The 15,668-nt window shown below is 37.3% G+C and overlaps 1 protein-coding gene across 2 annotated transcripts in view; it reads left to right on the top strand.

The window, feature by feature from the left end:
- Positions 1-15,668, top strand: part of MYOM1 (myomesin 1) — a 126,561-nt gene that overhangs the window by 66,171 nt on the left and 44,722 nt on the right. Inside the window, exons 17-20 of one of the 2 annotated variants that reach the window (XM_019755765.2) lie at positions 373-494; positions 1,696-1,983; positions 5,919-6,115; positions 12,328-12,454. In XM_019755765.2, coding sequence (XP_019611324.2) covers positions 373-494; positions 1,696-1,983; positions 5,919-6,115; positions 12,328-12,454 — 734 coding nt within the window. The remainder of the gene's footprint in view (positions 1-372; positions 495-1,695; positions 1,984-5,918; positions 6,116-12,327; positions 12,455-15,668) is intronic. The other variant, XM_019755764.2, reaches the window with a different exon arrangement.

Genomic DNA, 15,668 nt, shown 5'->3' with positions numbered 1-15,668 from the left:
AAGCCACCTATCATTTATTTAATGCCTCCTATATGCAGGCCCTGTAATAGCTACTTTAAATACTTTATGAGCAATTTTTACACAAAAATTTTTATGGAGGCGTTACTATCCTCATTTTACTGAGGCTCAGAAACGTTAAGGTACTTACTCAGGGGAAAACCAGGACTCCTCACTGTTTGACAGAGTGAGTGTAGGAAATTGCCTTAGTTGCCTTTTTGTCTAAAGCACATTTGTTACCTGGATCTCTCTGTATCTTTTTCTTCCTTTAAAAAAATGAATCGTTTTCATAAAGCCAGATCATTCAGTTAAGCTAACATTCATCATCTCTAATTTTCCTATTGTAAAGTTTTTAAAAACTTTCTTTCCTTTTAGATTTACTTGCCATGGGTTGGCGACTGGTCAGAATTACATTTTCCGGGTCCGAGCAGTTAATGCCGCTGGGCTTAGTGACTATTCAGAGGATTCAGAAGCGATCGAAGTAAAAGCTGCTATTGGTAAGTTCCTTATGCATAACTTTGTAGGGGGGGGGGGAATGAATTTTTCTAAGTTATAGAATTTTTCTAAGAAGATATCATGCTCTCCAGAAATTGTTTAGAGCTTCTACTATTACTTGATGATGCCATCTTCAGATGATCATTTTCTCTGACTCCAAGTGACATCTAACCTTCCATAGCTGTCATTTTACAGATCTTCATCACTTATCCAGATTCTGTGCATCTGTAGCCTTTTCATCTTCACAAGTCCGAGTTTCCTCAGATATTTCCCATTGTGTGAAACTCCATTCTAACTTTGTGCTCATCATGGGAATGTGACGGACCATCCAAATCCATGAAGTGGTATATCACTCATAACACAGATCATCTTGTACCTAAACGCCATTTCATCTGCAGTAGAGCCTGGCTTGTTTTCACTAACAGCACATTAACATGCTTTTTGTAAATTCCTCTAAAATTCCTGCAAAGACACATGTGGTTGCTTAATCATATGTTTTCATCTGCGCTTGCAAAGTAACCAACAAAATAAAACCAGTAATAAAGTAATTATATGTATGTATATGATGTACCTCCCAATCTTAGATAACGTGGGGAAGGGATCAAGGAAGTTTTGAACAATAAAAATGAAATCTGTCATACAGTGGCACACATTTAAAGAGAAAGATTATTTAATATCATTGTCTTCAGTTAGTGTCTCATATTACTTTTTAATGTTCTTATAATATGGACAATAGTGAACATCTTGTTTTGAGGTTGGGAGGTACAGACCATTAATATTTCAGTAACGTATGTAATTCTGTTATAAAACTAGGATCGTTAATGTTATGTCTTTTGTGTATTTTATGGTCTTCTTCCTCCTTTCTGTTGAATAATAGGGCTTATATCTTTTAAGAAATGTCTGAGATTTGCTTTCTCTTGTATATACTTGGGTTCTGCAACTCAAAAGAGTTCCTGTTCTGTCTGTGGCTTTTTGTTCTCATTACTTCTTTTTTCCAGAATATGGAGAAGTTGAAATGTTCCCTTGATGTAAATTATGTGAAACGTATGCTCTCCATATTTCTTGCAAATCCAAGTGATTTCCTTTAACCCAAGATTGTTTTCGTTCTGTTTGTGGTCCTAATGTTTTTTTCTTTGTTCTGTTAAGAGCAATTTACACTGTATCAGGGCTTAAAGTGTTTCTGTTGTTATCTGGTAATTGTAGGGGGAGGAGTGTCTCCAGATGTGTGGCCTGAACTGAGTGATGCACCTGGTGGACTAACAGACTCCAGGGGAGGCATGCATGAAACCTCCCAGCCAACTATTAAGAAAGATGCTTTACTTGGTAGCAAACTTAACAAATCTTCACTACCCAGTAGCTCTCACAACCTGGGCCAAACTGAAGTGAGTAAAGTAAGTGAAACTGTTCAGGAAGAGCTTACCCCATCACCAGAGAAAGCAGCTCTTAAGGGGAAAAGTAAGTCTGATCCCCTGAAAAAGAAGAAGGATATAGGTGAGAGTTGAAAGAGTAAAACTGTTCCATCTGTCTCCATCAGTGTCTTCATCTCTCATTGTCGAGATCACATTCTTCCATCTGTGTTCAGTTTCATCAATGTTTATTCTTAACTTGATGCATTTTCAGCTCTTTATTTGCAATACATTTGTCTAATGAGTTATAAAAGTAATTTTATATGGGTTTGGTTATACATAAATTTATTGTGCTTAGTGACAATTGCATATTTAAAGTAATTTGGTTAGAGTCCTTTTTGATTTTCAGGCAGACACACCTTTGGCCTGATTTTGCTAACGGAATTAGAGATAAGAGAAGGAAGGATCTGATCCTTACAGCCTATGAGAGGTCCTTTGAAATGTTCATGTTCAGTACATGTATAAGAAAAATATTTCACAAAGAAGTGACATTTTACTAGGATCATAGTTGTTAACTTCTGTTGTTCATCTTCAGGTTTTCAAATTATCCTTCACATTTAATTCAAATAAATATCAGTAACATTATCCTTTGAGTTGCCATGCAGGGTATTATAATCACGTACAGCTTTGTTCTATGATACATGATTCGCATTCCCAGAACTGATTTATTTAAGACTATTTGTCAGTAAGCTAGGAATTTTCTGATGAGGATATTTGGTACTTGTGGCTTATATGTTCTAGAATACAATGTTTTTCTTATCAAATAAAAATGAAATGATACGCATATACTGATAAATTATAACATGGCCTCTTATCTATCCCCTATTTCTACTCCACTCCCAACTTCTGTCACTGCCTCTATTTTTTTGCCTCCTTGACTTGTCCCTTCACCTCAGTATAAGGTGGGATATTTATGTTCATTGCTCTGAAATAGGGAGAGAAAGAGAGAGAAAGAACTTTTTTTAAATGTAAAGAATGAAGGAGATTGGTGGGCCAGGGAGAGAGAAACACATATTTTATTTTAAATATCTTTATTCTGAGAATTTTTTAAAATAAGAATGAGATTACGCTTTTATCTTTGATAATCCAAATATACGAGGTGTGATCAAAACATACAATGAATGTTTAAATTTAAAAAATATAGTTTAATAGTTACCAGAGGGTAAGGGGGGGTGGGGGGTGGGAGATGAGGGTAAAGGGGATCAAATATATGGTGATGGAAGGAGAACTGACTCTGGGTGGTGAACACACAATGGGATTTATAGATGATGTAATACAGAATTGTACACCTGAAATCTATGTAATTTTACTAACAATTGTCACCCCAATAAATTTAAAAAATAAATTAAAAAAAATATATATATATATTACACTAAAAGACACATTGACATTAATACCCCTCAAAATAATCTCCTCTCACTTCGAACACATTTATGCCATCGTTCTTGCCACTTTCTGAAATAGTTCTGGAAGTCCTGTTTCGTGAGTGTCTCTAGTTGTGCATCTTGGCTGTCTCGATGTCCTGAATCAATTTGACTTTGGGAAAGAGCCAGAAGTCGCACAGTGCCAGAGCCAGTGAATAAGGTGGATGAGGACACACCATAATGTTTTTATTTGACAGAAATTGCCATATACCAGAAGCAATGTGTGACACAGAACTTTTCCGTTGTGATCACAAAATACGGTGAATGCTACTTCCGAGTGCCATCCAACGGAAAGAAAGGCAGGGCTCTTCAATATGGGAAGCCACATGTCAAACCTTAGTAGCAAGTGTGTGACAAGTTTCAACTTGTTCGGTGCAGTCAGTCAGGTGTGAGCTATGGCTGAGAGAAGGTGTGGTATTTTTGTTTGTTTGGGTGTTATTTTCCCCCTGTATTAAGGACTTTACTTTTTTAGTTAGTTTCAGGTGTACAAAGCAACATAATAGTTAGACATTTACAGTCCTCACAAAGTGATAACCCTCCTTCCCCAAGCTACTACCCCTCTGACATCTTATATAGCTGTTACAGTACCGTTGACTATCTTCCTTATGCTATACTCCACCTCCTGTGAGTATATATATATATATATATATATATATATATATATATATATATGTGTGTGTGTACGTATATATACGTATACATATATATATATATATATATATATATATATATATATATACCGTGTTTCCCCGAAAATAAGACCTAGGCAGACCATCAGCTCTAATGCATCTTTTGGAGCAAAAATTAATATAAGACCGGGTCTTATTTTACTATAATATAAGACCAGGTCTTATATAATGTAATATATGACTGGGTCTTATATAATATAAGACTGGGTCTTACATAATATAATGTATGACCGTGTATACTATAATGTAATATAATGTAATACTGGGTCTTATATTAATTCTTGCTCCAAAAGACGCATTAGAGCTGATGGTCTGGTGGGTAGGTCTTATTTTCAGGGAAACATGATATATATATCTTCATATCATATCATATATATCATGTAATATCATATATATCATATATCATATATATCATTATATATCATATAATATATATATATTCTTATAGTTGACCTACAATATTATTCTACTTCAGCTTCAGTTGTAGAGCACAGTGGTCAGGCATCTACACAGTCTATGAACTGATCCCCTTGATAAGTCCAGTGCCCATCTGGCACGTTACATAATATTTACAACATTGTTGATTATATTCCCCATTCTGTATTTCGTGTGAAATACAGAAAAGGTATGTTTCAAAGTGTGCTGTAAATCATCCTCCATCGTGACAACACTCCATGTCACACATTGCTTCTGATATACAGCAATTTCTGTCAAATAAAAACATTATGGTGTGTCCTCATCTATGTATCCACTGGATCTGGCACCATGTGACTTCTGGCTCTTCCTCAAAGTCAGAAATGACCATGAAAGATAAACATTTTGAATCAATGCAGAACATTGAGGCAGCCATGACAGAGCAACTAAATCCATGGACGAAAGATGACTTCCAGAACTGCTTCAGAAAGTGACAAGAACGATGAGATAAGTGTGTTCGAAGTGAGGGGAGAGGATTTTGAGGGGTTTAATGGCAATGTGTCTTTTACTGTAACACTTTTTAAAATATAAACACTCACGGTATTGTTTGATCACACCTTGTATATTCAGAAAATCCTTTTTAATGTTATTGCATATCTAGATAGATTTTCTTTCCACCACCCCAACCTTTTTTATTGAAAACTATAATTTCGGTAGCTGAGTGAAAAGTTGATCAGCAAAGCTACGTAAATAAAGGAAGACTTTTAAAATATCCTCTGAATATTTTTTCTGGTTAGCACTAATAAACATGGCGACAACTATATAGTATTTTGTGCAATATGAATAATATTACAACATCAGGTTAAAAATAATGCAACAAAAAGTATTATACTAAGAAAATCACATATCAGATTATGCCTGTTTAAAAACTATTTTTTTTAAGGTGGCATTTAGCTGAGCTTCAGAATAAGATTTTTCCCATGTGTAGATAGAACCTGTAGAGTTATAAGTTCTCACAAGTGTACGTGTGCCTGAATGGTGAAATGCTGTTTGGAAATATATGGAAATTCTCAATAAGTAAATTGAGGCAGAAATTGATATACAGATTCCATTTTCCTCAAGGAGCAAATAGAAACAAAATAACATAAAAAACCAAAATACATAAGTTGGGGAAAATATTTCTTCTTATGGGAAACAAAATCATTTTGCAAGATATTGCACCATTTCTCTGTTAGTATTGCAAAACTTATTCCTCCCCGGGACTGGAGGGCAGATTCTTTTCATCTTTGCAATAATAATTTCAATGCCCTTTTTGCTGTGTCAATTTTTTTCTCATGCACCAAGTCAGATGCCAAGTTACTGGTGAGTGATATGTTTTAGTTTTATACCGCAAGACCTCGTGCCCTCATGCCTGGCACCAGTGAAACAAGTTTAATGTACATAGAATCATAGAAGCATTTCTGTCTACTCACGAGCTATTCATATTGCAACAGCGGCACCATCTCCACCCTATGATATCACTTGTCTTGAAAGTTGTCGTGACTCAATGGTTCTTGGATGGAAACAACCAGATAAGAGTGGAGGTGCTGAAATTACTGGCTATTATGTGAACTATCGTGAGGTAATCGATGGGGTACCAGGAAAATGGAGAGAAGCCAACATCAAAGCTGTCAGTGAAGAGGCTTATAAGGTAAGCATGTGACCTTCTGTAGTGTGGAGTGTCATATGTATGATGACGTGCTCATATGCACGCACATGCACACACATCCACACGCATGCATATGCCCAACACCTTGTAAATGATTCATGTCCTTTCCAGTGTCTATTGCCTGCAAATGACGTGACTTCTGTAAAAAACATACAAAGATAAATAGATGTAGTTTGGCTGACCAGGCAGGATGTATATTTTCTGATTCATACACATAAACATAATTTCTTAGAATGTTTATGATGAAACGTATACTCATTGTAAAAACTTACGTTTCTTACAAAAATTAACTTACAGAATATCTGTAACAAATATGCCACTAGCTTCCAGAGTCCCAGAATCCAAATGAGTCTAGATTTTTAACTTTCAATGTCCAAATCACAAAGAAAAAACGGACATGGGACTCATGGCCAGACTCAGTTTGCTACCTGTGAGGTGTCCCCTGTTATAGTGCCTCTGACGACCATAAAGGGGGGACACTTTGCATGGGTCCACCCACAAGTTTCCCTTCTGCATGTGGGCCTTCACTTCTCAGCTCACTTTAGAGCACCTGAGGTTTCACAGTTTCTACAGCTGACGACTTCCCTCTTTAGGGCCTCATCAGTTAGACCCAAGTCACTACCCCTCCACACTCACAGAACCCCATGCCATGAGCGCGAGAGCAGGGTGAGGCCTGGGGAATGGTGCTTTCCACAACTGAATGCCACACTTTTTTAACTTAACGTTTAAAATTTATGAAATAGCACCCACATGCTGAGAATACATAAAACAAAATTGTATTTTTAAGATTTTTCCATGTTGGTGCATAGTAGCTATGGCTTCATTACTATATGGTATTTCATTATCTTATCATCTCATACTTTTCCATTCAATTTTAAATTTATATTTGGGCATTTTTGCACTTTTAGATATATCAAATAATGTAGCTATGAACACTTTTTGTATAGGCATTCCTGGTTTATTGCACTCCGCTTTATTGCACTTCACAGATGTTGTGTTTTTTACAAATTGAAGGCAAAACCCTCCACCAGCTGAAAGATTATGACTCATTTTATTGTGATACTTGCTTTATTGCGGTGGTCTGGAACTGAACTCACAGTATCTCCGAGGTGTGCATGTACATGTCTGCTGGCACATATGTGCACTAACTTCTCTCTAGGTTATTACTTTAGAGTAGAATTACTGGGCCAGAGAGTCTTCTTTCTCTTCAACTTTACTACATAAATCTCTGCTTTTTGTTTAAATAGATGAGAATCCCCATTGTTTCACATCCTTCCAACACTTGGTATATTCACACATTTTCAGTTTTGACAATCTTGGTGTCAAACGAGTCTGAACATCTTTTCCTCTGTATATAGTCCATTTTGAAATCTTCTTTTATAACATGCCTTTTCAAGGTTTTTGCCCAATTTTCTGATGGTTTTTCTTATTGACCTGTGAAGTTCTTTATATATTTTGAGTATAAATTCTTGGCAGCTATGTAAGTTGCATATATATTCTCCCACTCAACGGCTAGTCTGTTCTCCTTATGGTGACCTACATTAATTTTCTTTTTGCCCCTCCTCCCCATTTTTTAAGCCACTGTTTCTCAGTCTAGTTGTAGGGCGCAGCTCCCTGCCTATGCTGGTATTATGAGCCTTGTGCTCCACCCAGCGGAGGCAGTTGGTCGCTGGTCGGCTGCTCACAGGAGCTCCTAGTAGCTGTCGTCGGCTGCCGGCCACTCACGGTAGCACACGTCAGCACACAGCAGCCCTCGGCAGCTCGCAGCAGCCCATGGCAGCAGCGCAGAGCAACTCATTCACACTGACGTCCGGCTGTTCACGCAGCCCAGCTCCAGGGAGAGCCATTGTTCACAGTCTTAGCTGTAGAGGGCGCAGCTCACTGGCCCATGTGGGAATCGAACTGGCAGCCTTCGGCGTTAGGAGCACAGCGCTCCAACAGCGCCTAAACCACCGGCCCACCCCTGCCTACATTAATTTTAATGTCAAATTTATTGTAGTCAGATTCACCAACATTTGCTTTGCCATTAGTGATTTCTGCGCCCTTTTTTTTCCTTAAAGAAATGCCTTCTAGTTTCTGAAAGCCATGGTCCCAGCTATGTGACCTTGGGCCAATCGCTTAACCTCAAGGTATCATCTTTCTCCTCTATAAGATGGTCTCATATATCCTTACAGCTTGACAATAATATTATTTTAAAAAATTAAAAATAAAGATAAGAAAAAAGAAATGCCTTTTCTATTCCAGGGTCATGGAGATGTTGTACTAGATTATATTCTAAAAGCTTTATACTTTGCCACTTAAGTCATTAATTCACCTAAAATGTTGTATATCATGTGAAGTAAGGGTCAAAATTCATTTTTCCTCCTATGGATACCCAGTTGTCCCAGCATTATCTATTGAAAAATTTGTCATTTTCCACTATTCACTAGGTTATCTGTATCATATAACAAATTTCCTTATATGTATGTGTCTGTTTCTCTACGAGTATTTTGTTCTACTCTATTCTGCTCTCTATTCTGTTCTACTGGTCTGTTAGTTCTGCCACTGGGCCAGTATTACAGTCATTTAATTATTATAGCTTTATTGTACACTTGATATAACTAGTAGATCAAGTTCTACCAGCTTAATTTTCCTCTTCCAGGGCTAATAGCCCTTTGCAGTTTGACATAAATTGTAGAATTAGGTTACCAAATTTTACCACAAGACAAGACAAGCAAAAGAAAATGCAGCAATAAACAAAAATGACAAAACATATTAGAATTCTGATTGAGATTGCATTGAATGTATAAATAAATTGAGGAATACTTGACATCTTTAAAATATTGTATCTTCTAATTCATGAACACAATATTTCTCCCCTTTTATTTTGGTCTTCTTTAAAGTCTGAATAAAGGTTTATAATCCTCTACAGAAGCCTTGCTCATTATTTGTTAATTTGTAGTTACTACATATTTCACTATTATTTTAAATAGTATATTTTTATATCTTTTTGTTGTTGCTAGAATAGAGAAATATAACTAATTTATATATATATTGATTTTTACATATCATTGTACCAACTTTATATCTGGGACTCTCTCCATTTTAGTACAAAATGTCCTATGTCCTAGGAAATCCTGTGCTCCCAGGAAAAATGGAATGGTTGGTCACGCTAATGACCCCAAAGCAACCCTGGTATCTAAATAAAGTACTTTTAGATCCAAGTTCTCTACATCATAATTTCCCCATAATGAAAAAGAATTTTTCTTCTTAAATGGAGTGTGTGTGTGTATGTTTAATCAAAAAGAGTGTTTATAACATTCTGTTACTATAACACATAGCTATTACATTCTACTTATACCCTAAATAACTAGCAAGACAAGCCCTCTTATGGATGAACTTATTACTTCATGATCAAATCAGATATAGACTGGACATATGTTTGTCTTAACTTAAATCATACAATAGGTAAATTTTGTTAACTCAGCTGTTTCCATTAATACCTCCCTTTATTAAGCATTGTAATGTTCAAAGTATAGTTTATAGTCTCTAGATATTTTTCACACTAATATATTCCATCATTTCTATTTTGCAAATGTTTTCACATTCATTATTTTATTACATATATTTACCCTCACAACAACACAGTTCCTACTCAGGGATATAGAAAACATTAGGTCACTCAGTAAAGAGCAGAAACATTACAAAAATTGTACTATTTTGATTCCTAGCCTAGAATTTATTTAATTTTCATGTGGCTTAAAATAACCGAAGTTTGTTATATCACAGTCTCCATGAGTTAGGAGTTTTGCTTAGCTGAGTCCTCTCAGGATTTCACAGGCTGAAATCTAGGTGTCAGTTGGGCTGCATTCTCATCTGGAGCTTGAGTTCCTCTTCCAAACTCATTCAGGTTGTTGGCAGAATTGAGTTACTTGCAGCTGTAAGTGTGAGACTGCCCTTGTCCAAATGCAAGTGGCTAGACAGTTTGCAAAATGGCATTTGCTTCTTCAAGGCCATTAGGATAGTGTGTCTCTTCAGGAAGGGCCCAAACCCCATTTTAAGAATTCCTATCAGATTAAGTTAGTCCTTTGGAAAAACTCACTCTTTCTCCTCTGTGTTTCTCCTTTACTCCTATTCTACTGTCACACTTCCCTGACACTAGCTGGGTGTCCTACAATTTAACTCAGTTCTAACACTGTCTAACTGGAGATAGAATCAGATCCCACAGATTAAGGGCTCAGTCCCACAAGAATGCCAGTGCCAAGTCCAGGTTGTCACCTGAGCTTCTGACCTGACCAACTGGCTATAAATCAGAGATTCCCACAACCCCTTTTCGGGTTCCATTAATTTTTTAGAATGACTCACAGAACTCAGAGAAACATTTTACTTACTAGATTACCAGTTTATTATAAAAGGATCTAGCTCAGGAACAGCTAGGTGAAAGAAATGCCTAGGGCAAGGTATGTAGGAATGGTGCAGAGCTTCCATGCCCTCTTCAAAGTATCACTCTTCCAGCACCTCTATATGTTCACCAAACTGGAAGTTCTCCGATGTTGTCACGCAGCAGCCTATCCGTCTGTCCCCTCGTACCTGCCCCTAAAGAAAGGAGAGTCTGTGAGACTAATCCTTTCAGGGACTTTGCTTCACTTTTGTGCTTAGACCTTATGTCTCCCTGTTTGGCCCCGGAAGATGGCTGGTTAGCCAATGCCGAGTAAGATTCCCCAGGGGGGGACAACTCAAGCCAGGCACAGTTCTCCAGGCACGAGCAGGAGAACCCATGGGGTTCATAGAGGTGGGCGCAGCCCCCCACCTTCCATGGGTTAAGGAGAGCTTCTGCTTTTGTGGCTACATTCCTTCTCAAAACCTGCTTGGGAAGAGATTCAATGGTGCAATAACATCAGTTCTCCATCTATCCATTTCAGTAAGTTTCAGCATAAAGGTTTTGTCTCTTGGGGAGGTACATCCTGAAACTGACGGTTCACCTATGTTTGCAGGCAAGGGTAATTAGTTCAAATCTGTTTCTTAGTATACTGGGTAAAATTCACAGACCTTGGAGAAAACAATGTTGCTTTCTTGTGTGTGCATCAATAAAAGCCACAAGAAAGAACAAGACAAACAAATGAGAAACAAAAAGTCTTAGACACAGACAATAGTTCAGTGGTTACCAGAGGGTAAGGGGTGTGGGGGGTGGGAGATGAGGGTAAGGGGGATCAAATGTATGGTGATGGAAGAACTGACTCTGGGTGGTGAACATACAATGGGATTTATAGATGATGTAATACAGAATTGTACACCTGAAATCTATGTAATTTTACTAACAATTGTCACCCCAATAAATTAAAAAAATTTTTTTTTAAATAAAATAAAAAATAAAAGCCACAAGGCCCCCAATTCTGGTCTCTCAGTCCTTTGAGGCTGTGAGACCCTTGGCCCCTGTTTCATAACTTGCTTTATTTCTGTTTCTTACTTTCTTAACCCTTTGCCACCCTTTCTCGTTCACTCACTGCCTGTGTTGTGCTGGACGCGACACTCCAAACCCTGTATTTTTTTTTTTTTTTTTTTTTATGGAGACTTTGTTACATAGGCATGGTTGATTAAATTATTGACCATTGATGATTGAACTCAATTTCCAGCCCTTCTTTCCCTGGAGGTCTAAGTGGTGAGGCTGAAAGTTCCAACCCTCTAATTATATGACTGTTTCCATGGGCAACTAGCCCCCATACTTAGATTATGTAGGGGCATCCCCAAAGTTGCTTCATTAACGTAATGAAAGACACCTTTATCATCCTCATCACTTAGTAAATTCCATGGTTTTTAGGAGCTCTGTGCTAGGAATGGAGAGAAAACCAAATACATATTTCTCATTCTAAATCATAATATCACAGTCAGGCCCACCCAGCATAATCCATTTCCCTTTTGATTAACTCAAAATTAACTGATTCAGGACCTTAATTATATCTGAAATATCCCTTCTCCTTTGCCATATGTTGTAACAACCACAGGACTGATATTCCAATGCCCTTGCCATATTCTGTTGGCTAGAAGTAGGTCACCTGTTCCACCCACACTCAAGGAGAGGAGATTACAAACGGGTATGACTCATTGAGGGTCATCCTAGATTGTGTCCAACATGAGAGGTAAATAAATAAAATGTTGAACAATTAGAACAAACAAGCCTGAAATGTTCACTCTCTGTGATGTTGTCCGTATTGCAGATTAGCAACCTAAAGGAAAATACAGTGTATCAATTCCAAGTGGCAGCCATGAACATCGCTGGATTGGGAGTGCCCTCAGCAGTAAGCGAATGCTTTAAATGTGAGGAGTGGACCATTGCTGTTCCAGGTAAACTGTGAAAACCGTCTCAGCACTGAGGCTCAGAGTTTTTGCCAATAGAACCTACAACTTAGAACTTAATTTAAATGCTTAGACAACTTCTAAGGGAACTAAATTCTCTTGGCCCCTCATGTTTATGTAAAATCTGTTTATAATATTGCTAAGTAATAGGTACCAATATAAAACCGGGTATACATTTCTTATGCTTGTGTTCCAAATAAATCCTAGAGCCCCATAGTTCAACCTCTGCATGCAGTAGAATTGACAGAAGCATATAATTTGAATAACATATGATCCATTTAAAAGGAATTCCAATTTTTGCTTGTGCTTCTTAAAGGCCATTAAAGAGCATCAATTCAAATACCTCAGAAAAATTTCTCAAAAAGTCCTCCTGCACTCCTTAGTTCCCATGCATTCTCCACTTATTTCTTTAGTCCTTTCCCTCTATATACTTTTCCCTAACTGCATCACAACAAAGATCCTGGAACTGACTGGAAATGTTCTCCTTTGGAGGATGTCATAGGGGGTTGTTGGTTGGGCAGGGAAGAAAATGGGGAAATGGCAGAAATATTTATATTTACCTACACTTTTAACTCTCATACACCTACAACACTGAACAGATTTAAAAATGGAATACCAACAAATTTACTAAGCCATTAAGATTCAAAGTAGCAACATTAGTGTGTTTGGTGGATAGTTTTCTTTTGCTTCCAATGGTACTAACTTCAGAAACCCAAAAACTTTAGTACCACAGAATGACTAAATTCTCCCAGCGCGGTTTAGTAACAACTGGTATGGCACCAGCATCAACCATATCAGAACACCAAGCCACACTGGACATAAATACTAGGTGGCTCCAGCCCTGCCTCCAGTGCCACCTTCTTCCTCAATTTGAAACCTTAATGCCCTTGAAGAACCATCATTTTCCCTTTACATAGCCAGTGTCCATCTACATCACTTCTCTATCAAGCATGTATAAAAAGATTACAAGAGAAATTCTAGGGAAGTTCAAGTGCTTATACAACTTCAGTAAATACAAGAGGCATACACACTGCCTTTCTTTGTACCTCCTTGAAACTAGTTGATGTATATTAATTTCCTTCTGTCACCTACACAAAGGTGAATCTGTTTTTAATTTCTTGCAATTCCTGAATAAAGTTAAAATGTGAGTGACTAGAGACTAAGAAATTCTGAGTAGGTCTGTAGAAATATTTTGATAGAAAGATATAGTTTGCAAAAGAGGGTGCAGGGTGAGTGCTCTTCACTCAGAGGAGAAATGAATGGGACAGTCCTCCACCCCATGACCTCTTGTTTCTCAGAGCCACCCTTGACTTACTGAGTAGTATTGGGCAAGCCAAAACTCAAGAAAGCTCTTAGAGATGAGAGCATTAAGAATGTTTAGGAAAAAAAAAAAAAAGAAGAATGTTTTGTCATCCCTTTGTTTTATAGGTGAAGAAACTGAGACTCAAGTTAAATGATACCAAGAAGGTCATACATGTAGTAAGTGGTTGTTAGGATTGAAAACTAGGTCTTATTCCTAGACAAGAAGTTCTAGGAAGCAGCAGAACAGAGTTTCTTCTGGGTAAAGCAGTGCTACCTCTCAGATGCCTCACTGGGTTCTGAGGCTGGGATGACACAAGAAAATAGTCATATTTACAGAACATTTCATCCTAGAACACCAGACTATACATTCTATTCTAGTGCACATAGAGCATTCTCAAAGATAGACCATATGTTGGGACACAAAACTGGCCTCAGCAAATTAAAGAAGTCTGAAATCATACCAAGCATATTTTCCAATCACAATGTTTTGAAATTGCAGATCAACTGCAAAAAGAAAGCGGGGAAAACCATAAATACGTGGAGATTAAACAACATGCTATTAAAGAATGCCTGGGTCAAAGAGGAAATAATAGGAGAGAGCAAAAGACACATAGAAACAAATGAGAATGAAAATACATGTGTCAAAGTTATTGGGGTGTAGTGAAAGCAGTATTAAGAGAGAAATTGATATCATTACAGGCCTATCTCAAGAAACAACCTAATAAACAACCTAACATTACATCTTAAAGAATTAGAAAAAAAAGAACAAATGAAAGCCAAAGTCAGCAGAAGGAAGGAAATAATAAAAATTAGAGCAGAAGTAACTGAAATAGAGAACAAAAAGACAATAGAAAAAAATTAATGCAACAAAGAGCTTGTTCTTTAAAAAGATTGATAAGATTGACAAACCCTTGGCTAGACTCACTAAAGAAAAAAGGGAAAAGACACAAATAAAATCAGAAATGAAAGAGAAAAAGTTACACGGACACTACAGAAATACAGAGGATCATGCGAGAATACTATGGAGGACTATACGCCACCAAATTCAATAACCTAGAAGAAATGGACAAGTTTTTAGAAATATATGGCCTTCCTAGACTGAAACATGAAGAACTGGAAAATCTAACTAGACTGATCAACAATAAGGAAATCGAACAATCATCCAAAACCTTCCAAAAGCAAAAGTCCAGTGTTCATGGATTGGAAGAATCAACATAGATAAAATGGCCATATTGCCCAAAGCAATATACAGATTCAGTGCAACCCCCATCAAAATCCCAATGGCATTTTTTAAAGAAATAGAACAAAAACTCATCAGATATGTATAGAATTACAAAGACCCTGAATAGCCAAAGCAATCCTCAGAAAAAGAACAAGCCTGGAGGTATCACACTGCCTGCCTTCAATCAATACTACAAGGTGACAATAATCAAAACAGTATGCTAATGGCAGAAAAACAGACACACAGACCAATGGAACAGAATTGAAAACCTAGAATTATACCCATACATATACGAAGATGTACTATTGAGTTCTCAAACCAATCCTAGAAAAAGTGCTACATACCTCGCTGCTGAATATCACTATGGTCACTCCCGTTGGGAAGCTATGCACCAAAACCACTGCCTACTCCACCTTCAAAGCAATTCTGGAACTCTTTTTCTGGAATGGCCCTCAGAGCTGTCTTCATATTACCCTTGATGTCCTGAATGTGATCAAAATGTCTTCCTTTCAATATTTCCTTTATCTTTGGGTAAAGAAAGAAGTCAGTGGGGACCAGATCAGTGAGTGGGGAGGGAGTTCCAATACATTTATTTGTTTACTAGCTAAAAATTTCCTCACAGACCATGCCATGTGAGCTGGTGCATTGTCGTGACGCAAAAGCCATGGAGGAAAGTTC

The sequence above is a fragment of the Rhinolophus sinicus genome, linkage group LG09 (assembly GCF_036562045.2).
Source record: "Rhinolophus sinicus isolate RSC01 linkage group LG09, ASM3656204v1, whole genome shotgun sequence".
In the NCBI taxonomy this organism is placed as follows: domain Eukaryota; kingdom Metazoa; phylum Chordata; class Mammalia; order Chiroptera; family Rhinolophidae; genus Rhinolophus; species Rhinolophus sinicus.
The sequence above is the reverse complement of the archived record's forward strand: the minus strand, read 5'-3'. Positions and strand labels throughout refer to the sequence as shown.